Source organism: Camelus dromedarius, chromosome 34 (genome assembly GCF_036321535.1).
Source record: "Camelus dromedarius isolate mCamDro1 chromosome 34, mCamDro1.pat, whole genome shotgun sequence".
In the NCBI taxonomy this organism is placed as follows: Eukaryota; Metazoa; Chordata; class Mammalia; order Artiodactyla; family Camelidae; genus Camelus; species Camelus dromedarius.
The window spans coordinates 11,327,753-11,344,307 of NC_087469.1; the positions used below are offsets into that span (position 1 = coordinate 11,327,753).

General features: G+C 37.9%; 1 protein-coding gene across 3 annotated transcripts in view; it reads left to right on the top strand.

Annotated features, from left to right (window-relative positions):
• TBCEL (tubulin folding cofactor E like) overlaps positions 1–16,316 on the top strand; it is a 56,848-nt gene extending 40,532 nt beyond the window's left edge. For all 3 annotated transcript variants that reach the window (XM_031443477.2, XM_031443478.2, XM_064482155.1), the window contains one exon: positions 12,322–16,316. In XM_031443477.2, the coding sequence (XP_031299337.1) occupies positions 12,322–12,640 (319 nt within the window). In that variant the 3' untranslated portion in view covers positions 12,641–16,316. The remainder of the gene's footprint in view (positions 1–12,321) is intronic.
• The last annotated feature ends 239 nt before the right edge of the window (positions 16,317–16,555 follow it).

Genomic DNA, 16,555 nt, shown 5'->3' on the forward strand with positions numbered 1-16,555 from the left:
TTTTAAAAATAGTATCCATCCTAATAGGTGTGAAGTGATATTTCATAGTGGTTTTGATTTGTATGTCTTTGATAACTGGTGGTATTGAACATCTTTTCATATGCTTGTTGGCCATATGTATATCATCTTTGGAGAAATGTCTGTTCAAGTGCTTTGCCCATTTTTCAGTCTTTTAAAAAAATTTTTTGGTTGTTGATTTGTAGGATTTCCTTAAATGTTCTGGATATTAACCCCATATCAGATATAAATGATTTGCAAATATTTTTCTCCCATTCTATAAGTTGTCTTTTAGCTCTGCTCATTGTATCCTTTGATGCACAAAACTTTTTCAAGTTTGATGTAGTCCTATATGTTTATTTTTGCTTTAGTTGTCTTTGTTTTTGATGTAATATCATTGACAAATCCAGTGTCATGAAGCTTTTCCCTATGTTTTCTTTTAGGAATTTTATAGTTTTGAATTTACATTTAGGTCTTAAATGCATTTTGAGTTAATTTTTGTATATAGTATAAGGTAATGGTCCACTTTATTTTCTTTTTTTGCATGTGGATATCTAATTTTCCCAGCACCATTTGTTGAATGTGAGGTTTTATTGCTGCCCTCTCTATTCTATTCCACTGGTCTGTATGTCTGGCTTTATACCAGTACCACACTGTTTTGACTACTGTAGCTTGGTAATATGTTCTGAAGTAAGGAGATGCGAGTCCTCCAAATTTATTCTTCCTTTTCAAAATTTTTCTGGCCAATCAGGATCCTTTGAGATTCCATATGAATTTGAGGATGATTTTTTCTATTTCTGCAAAAAAAAAAAAAAAAAAGACGCTATTGGGATTTTGATAGGGATTGCATTGAATCTGTAGATTGCTTTGAGTACTATAGACATCTTAATAATATACAGTATTCCAATCCATGAACATGGAATGTCTTTCCATTTATTTGTGTTTTCATTAATTTCTTTAAGCAATGGTTTTTAGTTTTCAGTGTTGTTTTCCTTTTTTAAAAAATAGCATTGATTTCTGCTTATTTCCTTCCTGTTGCTTGATTTGCTTTTCTTTTTCTCCCTTTTGAGTTAAGAATATAGAGTCTTAATTTGAGGGCTTTCCTAATAAACATTTAGTCCCATAAATTTCACTCTCAGCACTGCTGACATCCCATATGTTTTGATGTGTTATATTTTAATTTTCATTTCAATTCTATGTTTTTTAAAAAAATTATCATTTTATTTGAGTCTTCTTGTTTGACCCATGGATTATTTAGAAGTTTAATTTCTAAGTGTTTAGGGAATTTCCTCTTGTCTTTCTGATACTGATTTCTGCTCTGGTTCCATTATGATCAGAAAACATACTTTGTGTAATATCAATTTTTAAAATTTGTTGAAGTTTATTTTATGGCCACCTTAGTGATTGTTCCATGAGTGCTTAGAAATTGTGTATTCTGCTGTTGTTGGGTGGAGTGGTCTATATATGTCAATTGGATACTGTTGATTGATTCTTTTGTTCAGATCTCTATTCTTGCTAATTTTCTAGTAATTCTATCCTTTGCTGAAAAGGAGATGTAGGCAGCCTTTGAGTCTATAAAAGAAACTTTTACTTTGCATAATGCATTTGAGATTCATCTATCACAGTTTATTAAGAAAGCTATGAAAACACTCTTCTATGGATTTCTGTGTAAATATAAGTTCTTATTTCTCTTGGATAAATATCTGAAAGTGGAATTGCTGAGTCATATAGGAAATATATGTTTAACTTGCCAAGCTGTTTTCCAAAGTGACTGTACCATTTTGCTTTCCTACCAGCACCAAGTGAAAATTCCTCTTGCCATATCCTCACTGTCACTTAGTGTTTACAATTTTCTTGTTTCTGTCTTTAGTTTTAGTCATTCTAATAGATATGTAGTGGTATCTCGTTGTTTTAATTTGTATTTCCATAGTGACTAATGGTGCTGAGCATTTTCTCACGAGCTTATTTGCTATCCACATACCCTCTTTTGTGAAGTATCTGTTTAAATCTTTTGCCCTTTTTTGTACTGGGTTACTTGTTTTTTTATTACAGAGTCTTGAGAGTTCTTTATATATTCCAAATAAATGTCTCTTACCAGATATGTGTTTTGTAAATATTTTCTCTCAGTCTGGCTTTTTATTTTATTCTTTTAACTGTTTCAAATAACAGATGTTTTAAGTTTTAATGACATGCAACTTACTGGTTTTTTTCCTTTATGTATTATGCTTTTGGTATCATATCTTAGAAGTCTTTAACTAACTTAAGATCACAGAGATTTTCTAATGTTTTCCAGACATCTTATAGTTTTAGGTTTTACATTTTGGCATTTGGGTGTTATTGTTCTAGTGGCATCCATTGATAAGACTATCTATTTTCTATTGAATTGATTTTACACCTTTGTTGAAAATCAATTAACCATACAGGTGGACTCTCTATTTATGGATTCTCTGTTCTTTTGCATTGTGTCTGTCCTTTTGCCAGTATCATACTCTCTTGATTACTGTAGCTTTATAATAAGACTTCAAATTCAGGTAGTGTGGGTCTTTCAACTTTGATTTTCTTTTAAAAGTTATTTTGGCTATTCTAGTCCCTTTGCCTTTTCGTATAAGTATTAGGATAAGCTTGTTGAATTCTAGAAAAAAAATTCTGCTGGGATTTTGATTGAGATTGTGTTGAATTAGTAGAACACTTTGGGTAGAATTGACATCTTAATAGTATTTAGTCTTCCTGTTTTTGAACCAGTATATTTCTCCATTTATTTAAGTTCTCTTTGATTTCTTTCATTAATTAGTGTTTTGTATTTTTTCATATATAGATCCTGCATATATTTTGTTACATTTTTACTTAAGGATTTTGTGTATCTAGGTCCTGTTACAAATAGTACAGTTTTTTAATTTCAATTTTCAGTTGTTCATTGCTAGGTATAGAAATACAATTGGGTTTTGTATATTGAAAATATATGTTCTGCAACCTTGCTAAACTCTTTTGTAGATTCACTGTAGGCAATCATGTTATCTAGATAGGGCACAGTGTATGTCTTCTTTTCCAATTTATGACTTATACTTCTTTTTTATTTTCTTTTTTTTCCTCTTCCTTTTTTTTGTACCTCTTGAGAAATTTGTAGGTTTTCTTAGCATGCCATTACAGTGGATTATATTGACTCATTTTTTAAATATTTAAACAGCCTTAAATGCCCAGGATAAATCTCATTTGGTTATAATGTATTGTGTTCTTATATGTTGGTGGATTTCACTTGCTAATATTTTTTGAGGATTTTTGTGTCAATGTTCATGAGGGATATTGATGTATAGTTTTCTTTTCTTGTAATGTCTTTGGCTTGTTTTATATTAGGATAGTGCTGGCCTCATAAAATGAGTTTGTGAGTGTTCTTTCCTCTTCTCTTTTCTAAAAGAGTTTGTATAGAATTAATATTATTTCTTTCTTAAATATTTTGTAGAAATTGTCAATGAAGCCATCTTCGCCTGGTGTTTTCTTTGCTGGGGGTTTTAACTATGATTAAATTTATTTAATAGCTATAGCTTGATTCAAGTTATCTGTTCCTTCTTTAATGAACTGTGGTAACTTCTTTCTTTGAAAAAATTCATCCATTTCATCTTAGTTATTGAATTTATGGGCATAAAGTTGTTCATAATATTCATTTATTATAAACCTTTAGCATCTGTGGGGTCTGTAGTGATGGTCCTTCATTTATTCCTGATAGTGGTATCTTCTTTTCTCCATCAGTCTGGCTAGAGGTTTATCAAATCACTAACCTTAAGAGCCAGCTTTAGATTTCATGGGGTTTCGATTGTTTTTCTGCATTCTATTTCTGTGATTTCTGCTCATGTCTTTATTAGTTCCTTCCTTCCTCTTGCTTTGAGTTTAATTTGCTCACCTTTTTCTAGTTTCTTAAGGTAGAAGCTCAGATCATTGAGATCTTTATTTTATAAACATTTAATTCTATAAATTTTCGTCTAAGTGCTGCTTTAGCTACATTCTAGAATTTTTGATATATTGTGTTTTTATTTTCATTGAATTTAAAAAATCTAATTTCTATTGTGACTTCCTCCTTGACCCATGGTTTATTTACAAGTGTGTTGTGTATTTTCCAAATTCTTGGTGATTTTCCAGTTATCTTTCTGTTAGTGATTTCAAGTTTAATTTCATTATAGTCAGAGAGCATACTTTATATTATTTCAATTATTTTACATCTGTTGAGGTATGTTTTTGGCCTAGAATATGGTCTGTCTTGGTCAGTATTCCATATGCAGTAGAAAAAAAAGGTATATTCTGATGTTGCCTGGAAGTGTGTATTAAAAATGTCAGTTAGGTCAAGATTTTAGCGTTGTCCTGGTCTTTTATATTGTTAACAATTTTCTGCCTGCTTGTTCTGTCAATTACTGAGAAAGAAGTGCTGAAGTCTCCAGCTGTGAATACGGATTTGTCTATTTCTACTTCCAGTCCTATCAGGTTTTGCTTCATTATCTTGAAGCCCTGTTGTTAGATACAGGCACATTGAGAATTTTTATGTCTTCCTGTTTGAGCTCACCTCTCCCTGCCTAATGGCTTTTGCAGTTTATCTCTCGCCATTTCCTCAGACTCCTGGTCCAGAACCAGCTCTTATAATGGATTTTGGAGACCTTTCCCACTGATGACAGAGTTACTATAAATCTAGTCACCTAGGCAGCAGGTGATTTGATTCAATTCCTTATGGTAAGGCTATCTTTTTACTTCTTTTACCGAGACCCACTGCTTGAAAGAGGTAGCCCCAAGCAGTGGGTGTGCAGCAGTTTTTTGCATCCTTATTTCCTGCCCAGCCTCTATCACCCTAACCCTACCCCTGCTTCTGGCAATAAACTGGCTTGAGTTCCTCTCTCTCCCATGGAGTGCTTTTAATCTCCTTTGCCTAACAGGAACCTAACTCCTGAATGGTACTGCCTGCTTTGGATTTGGAGTCCTGTGGCTTCAGTTGTATGCTTTGTATTTCTTTTCAATTTCTGGTCCATGGAGATGTCTCTTATTTTTACACCTGAACTATGTCTTCTTGGAATTCAACCTTTCATTCTGTATCCATTTTACTTTGTGTGTTTGAAGCAGAAAGACATTAAAATGTGAATTTATGGAGCCATTTTGATTAAAGCTTTAATTATATTGATAAATGTAAGTCACAATAATTATTTAACTGCTATATGGCATTCTTTTATATGAATAGGTCACACTTAACTTATCCATTTACAAGTTAGTTCTGACAAGACTTTAAGAAATAGTGAATTGAAACAAAATTCTATGACTTAAGCCTTGATGAAAAACTATATGGAAAATACTAAGTTCAGTTCAAGTTACTTTGCTATGTGTGAAAGATGAGAATAAACAATTGTGGAGGTGGGTGAAATACAGAAGCTTGAGGAAGACAAGTAGGCAACATCTTTGGCTTAAGCTAAGTAAAAGAATTAGTTCTGTGATGAAGATCAGAAAGACAAAAGGGCAGAGAATCTGGGAATGAATTTTGAGGGCTGTGGGAGTGTAAATGGTAAAAAGAGGAATGAGAACATGAAAGGGGGCATTTGAAATGTGAAACAGAGAAAAGAATTTCTAGAACAGTATTCATTATTGCAGCAAACCCCTAAGATGATGAGAACTAAGAAAGAATGATGGTCTGAGAGCAAGATCTGAGTTCTAATTTCCACCCCTCTGTTCACTAGCTGTTAGACTCTGGGCTGACACACTGGCCCGCAGTTGCTATCTCTGTAAAATATGTAATGGAGATCCCTAAGACCCTTTCTGCCTCTGAAATGTGTTGTTTATGTGTTTTAATAAATAAGATACTGGTAACCTTGAGAAAACTGTTTCCTGTTTCAGTGTAGTGTAAAATCCCAGCTGTAGAATGCTAGGGAGATAGCTTTGATACGCCATATGATCCCTATCAAAATGAGAGAAAGCATAGCATACAGGAGAGATTAAATAACAGCAGTCAGATGTTTGGAATATATTTTGAATCCTTCATAATGCCTTGGGAGACAAAGTAAACTATATGAATGTTTTTCTTACAGTTACATCTAATGATTTGGTTCAACCAAATGAATCATAAGAGATTTTTCGTGTTTTATTTGTTGCATTCCTTAAAGAGAGAGATGTATGCATTAGGGATTTATTTTGTAGTAAAATAGCTTTATTTAGAATAAAGACTCCAGGTGATTGAATATGAGTCTGCATTTGAGAATTAATAGAGTAGTAATATTGTGAGCTTAAGAGTACCATGTCGGCCTCCTGTGAGCACACCTCTCTTAGCTGTAAGGGATGGATAGGGCAGCCCTGAGATACCCATAACCACATGGTGGTATCTGCACCTGCGTGAAATGAAAATCCTGTCATTCTTCTCTAGGATGCGCCTTGAGATTGTGAGCTGCTGATTTATGGATTTCGAGACCTGAGGTCCAAAATTGGAAGATTTCTGCCACCTCAAAGCCTTTGGTTCTAGGCCTACTTTAGTTTTACAGTTTCCTAAAAATTATGTAAAATATTTAATGTTTCTGTTACCTAGTTAGGATCATTTATAAGGCTACTCAGAGCTGAGAATGAGTTAACCTTTGTCTCTATCCATCCTTGGGTTTTAGGTTTTATCATAAATTCACCCTCAGACTAAGATTTATAGTAGGAACCTACATTCTTTTTCAAGTAATGTGCCAAGTCTTTATTTATTCTAGAGTTATAGACCTGTGACTGAATTGTGATTGAGGAAATGTTCCCAGCTATCTCAGGAATCAAGACTGAAAATAGGCAATAAGGAGAAAGGGGCATATCTCTCCCAACCCGACCATCATGCTGCTAAAATCTGCTCTTGTGTCTGTCACATTAGGCAGGTGTCCCGTGGATGAGGGGCCCCCAGTGTGTGAATGCTTGCTTACGTGCCCTGGGATTGGAGCTACCCTAGCTCCACTAAGGATGGCTTCATTCTCCAGCCCCCTCTTTGTTAGTGCCACGTTCAACCCCACCTTACCGGTAGCCTGATTTCTGACTGCTCACCATTCACAGACTCTTAAAGTTGAAAGAAGCTTTAGTCTCCGTGGGTGTTTTTATTTAAGGAAAAAAGGCACAATGCCAGTTTGCCCGTGGGTAGTGTTCTTCACAAGGTCGCAGCGAGCATTTGGTTTCCATTTATCATTCTCAGTTGCCCATGTGGTCCCGCTGGCCTTTGTGCCTTGTGTAGTAAATTTTGTTTCCCTTGTGATTGGTCATTTTCTGTTAGAAGGTCACAGTGGAATGATATTCAGAACTTCTGAATACAAACACAGTATGTATTGTATTTTAGCATTTGCTTATTGCAGTACATCCTTGTCAGTATCTTCCAAGGCAGACTTTTATAGTATTTTGCCCACTTCAGAAGTGATACTTGTAAATATTAACTACTTTTTAATAATCAGATAGAAGTACTGATTGGTAGATTATAAACTGAGATCATTAGTTTTGAAGATTACTTAGTCATCAGAAATCGTTTACCTCTTAAGGCTTTGGGGTAGCTTTGGGGTTGATGCTAAGAAAAGCTCCAATAATGTAGAGTATGCAGATGTAGTTCAGACATAGTTTAGGTGGATTTTTGAATAATGAATGAAATATCTAAGCTAGAAGACTAAGACAAAATTAGTTTCTAAAACTTACTGGGCATTTCGTTCAACCGTAATTTCTTGTATCTACTGATTAGCCCTGCTTAAAGATAATCCAAAATCAGATAGCTGGGAGTAAACGTATTATCTTGGAATCGTGATTTTTACTTATGTAACTTTTAGGGAAACATATTCAGTGTGTGTAGTGAGTTATAGGGAGTCACAACTCTACTACTTTTTCTTCATTTTTATAGAATAAAGCATAAATATTACAGCTCATAGCTAAACTTTTATTCATATATAAAAGTCTGCTGGATTTACCTGCAAGTTAATAAGTAAACATTGATTTTAAGATTAAGTAAGTGGAAAGCAGGTACAGGAAGCAGTAATGTTGATGGCACAAAATAAATTGGTAAAGTGATGAAGGAACCGGATCATGAAGGGCCTTTTATAGTCGATATGTTAGTTTTCTATTGCTGCTGTAACTAGCGTAAGCTTAGTGGCTTAAAACAATATCTGTTTATTATGTTACAGTTTCTGTGGGTCAGAAGCATGGGCACAGGATGGCTTAACTGGGTTCTCTGCTTAGGTTCTTGCAAGGCCAAAGTCAAGGGGTCAGCAGAGCTGTGTTTCTTACTGGAGGCTGTGGAGAAGAATCGCCTTACAGGCTTATTCAGGATGGTGGCCGAATTCTGTTTCTTCTCATGCTTTCCAGCTGGTCCCCTTCATCTTCAAGCCAGCAGTGGTCTGTCAAGTCCTCCTCATGCTTGGAACCTCTCTGACTTCCTCTTCTACTGCCAGCTGGAGAAGCTTCCCTGCTTTCAGGGGCACAGACGGTTAGATTAGGTCTATCTAGTTAACCTCTTACAGTCAGCTGGGCATATAACATGATATAATCTTGAGAATAACACCAGGGCATAGAGATCACTGAGGGGCCAAAAGTCTGCCTACCACGATTATATCAGAGTTAGGGCTTTATTCTGATGGGGCTTGTGTGATTTTAAGGAGAAGAGTGTTGTCAGATTTGTGTTCTATAGCAATCGTGTTGGCTGTAATATAGACAGGGGTCATTTGGGGGCCACCCTGAAATCATGGAAAACCATTTGAAAGAGTATCACTTGAGTTTCAGTTATAGATGATAGAAGCCACATTAGCTATTTTAAGAAGAAAGGGATTTAATACAGAGAATAAGGTGCTCACAAAATCTCTGGAAGAGCCAGGGTTACCTCTAGAGCGGTACTGCAGAACTAGCCCACCAAGGGCACTGCTGCCTCTCCTAGCATCACATGAGGGGAGACTCGGGAAGCTGCTGTCCCTGGTGCTGGATCACACCATCTAAGCTGTGATCTGAAGATCAGCAGGCTGCTGCCAGGGATGCTGGCTCCAGGAACACACTGCTTGAACTGCAGTCTGGCAATTAGGAAGCCTCTACCCAAAATGATCCCACACCATGTCTGCTAGATCCACTGTATCTCTCCCCAGGGCTGTTAAATGTGATTGGTGCAAGTTCAATCTCACCTGCAAAGCAGTGTGGTACATGTAGTTTTCAGCTTTGCAGTACAGAAAGGCTTTCTAGAAGGAGGTTGGAACTAATTCTGAGGAAACTCACCCAGCTTATGCATCCAAAGAAAGCTGTAGCAATCCAGATTGTTAATAATAGTAGCTTGAATTTACAAGACAGGTGGGCAAGAGAGATACAGATAGATTCACGAAATATTTAGGAACAGAATTACTAGGACACAGCAATTGATTGAGTGGGAGAAATGGAGAGGAGAGATAGGAAGGAATCAGGATGATTGTTCGTTTCTGGCTTAGATGGCTAGTTTCTGGTGCCATTCACTGTGATAAGAAAGACTAGAAGAGAATACGATTGGGGAATGAAAACGAATTATTTCTGGACTTGCTGATTTTGAGTTAACTGTAAGACCTTAGAGTGTTCTAATTGATGGGTCACTTAATTTGCTGATAGATTTGACCAGTTGTAGCAAATAGGCTAGTTTCTGCACATGGATCATAATTTTGTGTACAAATAGGTTTATGTTTGAGATAAATTCAGTTGACTATAGTATCAATTATAAATAAGTCTAGGATTATATAGTTATTCTTTTAAATTTTAGTTTTATGTCGAAATAGATTCAGAGCTTCCCATTAGTTCTTTAATCTCATTGTTGAGTAGTATTTTTCTTTTTCTTTTTCAGAAGGACTGATGGGTGCACTGTTCCCTAAGCTCTTGTTTCACAATATTTGCTTGTTAAATTTATTTCTGAAAAAAACTCAGTGAGGTATAATATTCCTGGGTCATGCTTTCTGGTTGATTTATTCAGTGGGTAATGTGTTGTTTTGCTCCTCCGTTTCTTTCACTGGCGCTGAAATCTCCCTTTTCATCTCATTCTGCTGTTTATCGTCTTTGAGCTTGTGTTTTATTATATTTATGTCCTTATTGAGTCTAGACCTTAGAGTGTTTGTGGGGCATTTTCTTTTCATTCAGTTATGTTTTCTTTCAGGTTGAGTTCTGCTTTTATTCCTTTTGCTGTGGTATGTGCTTAGTTGCTGTTTTGTGTCTTATCTTCTTTTAAGTGGGTACCTCTCTCTAGACCATCTGTACTGAAACGTAGTATGAGTGAACTTCTTGACCCCTTCTCCGTTGTTTCTTTTGTCCCTGCAGAGTTTGAGAACCTGGGATACTACAACTGCATCTACTTTTCTGTGGTCTGAAGGGAAAACATCTCTAGAGTTGGGTTCAGCTCTCATTTGACCCCTGGGTTCTGGTGTCTTTTCCAAGATTTTGTTAAATTATCATAACCTAGCTTCACTTACTTGAAGCCATATACTAGGAGACTGGGTGAAGGAAAGATACCCTTGGAGTTTGAATCATTTCACTTTTTCAGTTTGGACCCTTGGAAAGTTTCAGGTCCTGGTAATTTTGGTTTATGTTTGTTTGGGCTGTTTTGTTTTGTTTGCCATTACTAAGATCCTGGCATCCTAGCTGTGGGATGTGGAGCCTTCTTATCCTAAGGCGTTTTCTCGGTCTTCCTCCCAGCTGACTCCTTACCCCTCAGCCCTGAATCTGCTCTAAATTGGAAAGTATTGGTCAGTAGGCTCAGGATTTTGTTTCCTTCTTTTTTCCTAATGGTTCCTAGGGGTTGAGTTAGGATCCGTGCTTAACAGAACCACACAATACAGAGCTTTGGGTTCCTTTTAAAAAGTTACGGCAATAAAGTTGTTCCCCCTTTTCTTGTTTCAGTTGCTACTGGTAGTATTTTACCCTTTAAAAAATGCTATTTGGGGCTTAAATGCTGGGAGAAGCTTCTGTAATCCGTTTCATCACACCATCACCTTTTCTAAGAAGTTCTACCTAAACAGATTTCAATTGTATGTTGTCCAAGGTGGGGCAGGGGGTGTGTTTTAATAATGTAAGTTCCAGACAGCAGGAATATAATATTAATACTTGTTATTTGTATATGAACTTAGAATTTACAAAGTGCTTACTTATATGTTATTTTAAATAACTCTTCGTACTATATTGTAAGGTAGGAAGGGCAGACATTATCTCAGTTTTACCAGTGAGGAATCTGAGATCCAGAAGGATTGGGTGAGTCGCTAAGTCACACAGCTGACTATAAGACGGAGTCAAGACTTGGGAGTCAAAACTCTGGAGTCAAGACTTCTGACTCCAAGGCCAGTGCTGTTTCACCACACCTGATGCTCTGCGTGCTAGAAATGATTACCTCCGTCCCCGACCATAGACATTTTACTGTGTCGTCCATGTTCCTGCCAACTTTTTACAACATTGATTTCACCAAGTTAAACCCAAAAGTAGGGGGGAGAACATGGAGGAGTGATCTTACAACCATTGTCTTCTTATCCTTAATTAACTTCAGTGTGTCTTTGTTATAATAAAGCGAATGTTCAGCATGATTCCCCCCCTGGTTTATAGGAAGCTGCTCAGCTTCCTCAACAAAGATCAGACCTAGCTCCTCCAAGGCTGGCAGTGGGGACAGGGTTTCCTACGTGGGGAACTTATCCTCAGGGGCCCTAGTGTCACCTCTACAGTTCACTGTCCTCCAGGTGTCTTTGGCTCTTTCTTCCTGCACTGATCAAGGAAATTGTCCCCCTCATTTACTACTTTTTTACAAGAATGTATTCTTAACTCTTCCACAAACTCCTTGTATTACAGTCAACTAGACTAGGCCAGAGCATTGAAACAAAGCATCGCTGAAAAGGCTGAGTTAACAGCTAACATACAACAAGATGTTTTTGTTTGTAAGTTATGGCTTCTCCAGGGGTCAGAAGCTGCTGGCCTATGTGCATGTTCCCATCTGTGACCAAGGAACACGTGCTTAGATCTTTGCCCTTCTTGCTGATGACACCCAAGAAAGCAAGCTCTACAGAGTGATTAGACCTCTCCCCATCATCTTTGTAGTGTCTACTTTTCTAGGTTCTCCTTTCCCCTCTGAGCCTGTTCTTATATGATGACCCACAGCAGGCATGTCCCCAGGGATGTGGTTTTACTGTGACCTCGGAAGGGCAGCCGTATCAGATCAGAGGCTGTACTGTAGTCACTTGATAGATAGGTAGATAGGTGGGTAGGTAGATATAAATTAGAAGAGGATGTTAGAAAGCATAGTTTACCTGTAATTCTGAAGAAGTCAGTAGTTCTTACACTAGTGACTGAAGCTGTCACTGTTTTGTTTTTTGTTTGTTGTCTGTTTTATCCTTCTAGGTATCATGAACTGATCACAAAATACGGCAAGTTGGAGCCTTTGGCAGAAGTGGACCTAAGACCCCAGAGCAGCGCGAAAGTCCAGGTCCACTTTAACGACCAGGTGGAAGAGATGAGCATTCGTCTGGACCAAACAGTGGCAGAACTAAAGAAACAACTGAAAACTCTAGTGCAGTTACCCCCTAGCAACATGCTTCTCTACTATTTCGACCACGAAGCGCCCTTCGGCCCAGAGGAGATGAAGTACAGCTCCCGGGCCTTGCATTCTTTCGGCATTAGGGATGGGGACAAAATTTTTGTGGAATCCAAAACAAAATAACCTCGCCAGCCTTGTGAGAACACACACAGGAGGACTTCCTGCAGGGCATTTGTTTCCTTGAGGTTTTCTTCAGGAGGGAGAAGGTTGTTTTGTTTTGTTTCATTTTGTTTGGGTTTCGGGGGGTTTTGTACATGTCCCCCTAGAATGGGTAGGGGGCTGTTTTGGTATTTTGTACCACAGATTTTTTCGGCTCTGCCACCAGAACTGGTCACATCTCCAGTCCCTGTGCCCTCCCTTAAGAAAGATGACTAAGCAGTCACCGACTTCTTACTGTGTTCCCTGGGCTCTGCCTGCCGCTTGGTGTCACGCCCGCACAGGTGTCCTTGTGACGGCGTGAGCGGTGTATCCCCTGAGAAGGGTGGCTTGCACTTAAATCAGGAAACAAGGAGTCTTTTCAGGAAGGAGCACTTCTCTCTCCCAATTCCTCCTTTCCCCCCTCCCTCCCTCTCCTTTGCTTCTTTGGTTCAGTTTTTCACATTTTGACTCGGGTCCATACATGTTTACCTAGTAGTTTTATTCTGTCCATAATTAACTTCTTATTCTCAAGTTGGATAATTTTTTTCTCCCTTTCTCCCTTTTGAAATCATTTAAAGTGTTTTAAACATTTGTCAACCTGATTCTGATCTCAGGTACTCAGTTAGAACCTATAGCTCTGTTAGAGTCTGGAAGAAAAGTAGATGAAGTGTTACAACTCCAGGAAAACTTGCTGTTCATTCTGGAAGCACAACACAGCAGTCTGAGCTCTTTGCATGTAACCATCTCAGTTTTAATGTTCCTTCCACAACGTATCAACCATTACTGACAGGAAATACGTCAGATTCTGGAATTCTTTGATTTTTGCATTTTGAATGTATTTCTTCATTATCTGTCTATCTTTTTCATTACTTTAAACTGTGGGGAATGGAGGCCTGACTTTATGAAGAATCCAATAGTGTAATGGATGTACGTGCCGGGAGAGCTAAGACTTAGCTAATAAACTCTCTAGTGTGTGTGAGGGAGTTGAGTAGGGGGCCTGTGGGAGAGAGTATTGTGGCGTCCTGCCTGCCGTCATTTGAAGACTTTGCTTTTGCACTTTGCATTAGAAGTGGGAAATTTTGCTCCAAGGGAGCTTTGATTCCCAGTTCTTCCCTGGGATTTTGCGATGTCATAATTGAACACTTATTTTTGTTTTACGTTTCAGTTAGTTGCCCCCACAGCTCTGACTAATCTGGGAAGTAAAACGTAAGTGTCAGAACTTCAGATCTGCCTCCAAATCATATTTTTTGCAGAAGCATATTTAAAGCACTTTCCTTCAAAAGATAGTCCTTACCTGCTCGGAAAATTTTTTGTTTGTTCTTCTGGACATTTGTTAATGTATCCTCTCTCTTTAATATATGTCTTTCTGGGTCCACTATGTTTACAGACGGGAGACTTGAGAAAGACAGTGCAACTGGGGCAGAAAATGTGCACATGAAGTATTTTTCAAAGAATGTAATTGTTACCTGATTGTGTTGGACCTTTTGACCTCTGTTATGTGATTCCATCCCTCCTAGAAATTCTTTACTTTCTTATGAAATGTTCAGATGACTCTTGTACACTCTTCACGTATGCGGAGTTGTATTCATTACTGCTACTGTTTAAATTGTCCCGTGCCGGGAGAGCAGACGTCTATTCTCTTAATGGCACTTCAGGTGTGGATCTTAAAGCCTGTGACCCAGGCCTGCCGAGTCAAGTGTACATTCTCTGTAACACTGGAGGTGGAAACCAAAGGGTTTGAGGAAGATGAATGAGGCCTGTTCTCCTTCTGCTACAGACTTTATCTCTCAAAAGCATGAAAATGAGCAGTGGAGAGCCAGGCTAGACAGAGACAAGAATAATTATTTTGCAATCGCATTTTCCTGGCGGATTTTTGGGAGTGGGGGGAAAGTGTGGCCACAGTGTCACGAAGACTAAAACTGTGGGTGCTTTGTGTGCGCGCGCGTGCAGACGAGTGTGAGAGAGAAGCAGTGCAGCTGAGCCCGTTGCTTTTTGTCAGCCTGGGAAGCAGATGCGCTCTTATTTTTTGAGGTCGTATGACCGCTGACTGTCCCACAGCAGAAAGCAGAGCAAACACTTATGTTATGCTGTAATCATCAGTGGAATGGTCACAAGTAATAAGATATTTTATATATGACAAAGTTTTATGAAATGCTTTTTTACTATTAGGGACCTGTCCCTTCTGTTATTACAGAACACAGTGTCCATCAACTGCAGGCATAATTCTTCTCTTACACAATTGCATGTCAGGGGAACTTCTAATTTAATTCCATGGACGTGGGTGTTTTTAGGGCCTTGTAATGGATGGTTTTAATAACTGCTGAATAATTTTTGATTGAGAGGAGATCTAATGCAATTACCAGTCTCTTAGAGTTACAGAGCAGGAGTAAATGAGAAAAGCTATTAGAGCATGTGTACATGTAAATTTATTTGGGCGGCTGAGTAAAGACGCTGCTTTTGGAATAAAATCGGTGCTGTGCAGACACTTGTAACCAAAATTATTTTTATAAGCAGGCCATAAAGAAGGAGAGGAGAGACCATGGACTTTTGAGTCTACAACTTATGCATAATTAATTGTAGCTTATCTGTATTTTAATATCAGCTTCATCCAGGTTCAGTGAAAGCATCTTATTTACATTTATGAGGCAAGATTCTGTCGTAGCCAGTATTACAGATATGTTTCTACAGGCACAGTGACCAGAACGTATCTTTTCTAAAATAGAAAATTCTTTTCGGTTACGGAAAGGGAAAGGAGTCGTAAAAGAAAGCCAAGTCAGAACCAAGGCATCCTTTTCACGTGGGCAGCAGCCGCTGAAGCCACAGTGGGAAACTGAGGTTTGAATTTGAATTGTTGAAATCTCCCAGATTGCTTTAAAGAGAAAAAAAAAAAAGTTCAGAGTCATATGTCTTTTTTTATTATTGAAAGTTTCTCTTGTTCCTGCACCCTCTTGCCACCATGGCCATAAATACGTAAGAAGGCAGCAGGTATGGTACTACCCTTGCTCCTTTAAGACCTTTTGGTGAACATGAGCTGTGTTTAACACAGCCGAATGTTATGATGCTCTGTTTTAAAAGTTTGTTTACTTGAAAAAAAAAAAGTTCAGTTCTAACCAGATGTTTCAGCTATGTCGCTGAATCTGCAGTGTTAGGAAGAGGGAACTGAGCACCATTTGAGGCGCGCTGGTGACAGCTTCCCCAGGTACATGTGTCAGGGTGGCTTGCTACACGGCAGGTGCTAGGCTCCAGGGCAAACCTACATGGCAGGTGCTAGGCTCCAGGGCAAACAGAGCAGAATATGGAATAATAGATTGTTCTAAGCAAGGTCATTCCTGTTTTTGAATTTGATTTTTCCCCTCATTTCATGTTGGATTGAAAATGCAACCAAACTGCTTTCAAGAACACCCAGAAGCTATCTGTGTTACCAGATGTGTTGTGAACACTCTATTTTTCATAGGTGCTTCCTTCAAATATGTCCACTGTCGTGATGGAGAGGGACTGGACTCTCTCAGGCTCTTTACTTGCCAGTTGTCTCCTGCAGTTAATGGAAATATATATTTTATTTTAGAATATAATTTAAACATGAAGGTCTATTCTTTGCACTTTTTATTAATATATATAGAGAGATAATCTTTAAAAAAATTAAAAATCCAAGTCCACTTTCTCTTTGTGTTCTGATTTTTTTTTTTCTGGAGTTGTGGGGTCAAAATATATGTTTATTTTTATATAGCAAAAAATGGACATCAGTGCTGTGGTTGAGTCCTCTGGGGAATCGGACTAAGCTGGTAAGAATTTGACTATTTTAACAAACTTGGAATCTTGTCAAAGTTAGTAATTAAAACTGCAAAACAAAGATTCATAGGAAATATGTTACTGCTTTTGTGTTAGCAAAGTTTTACACTT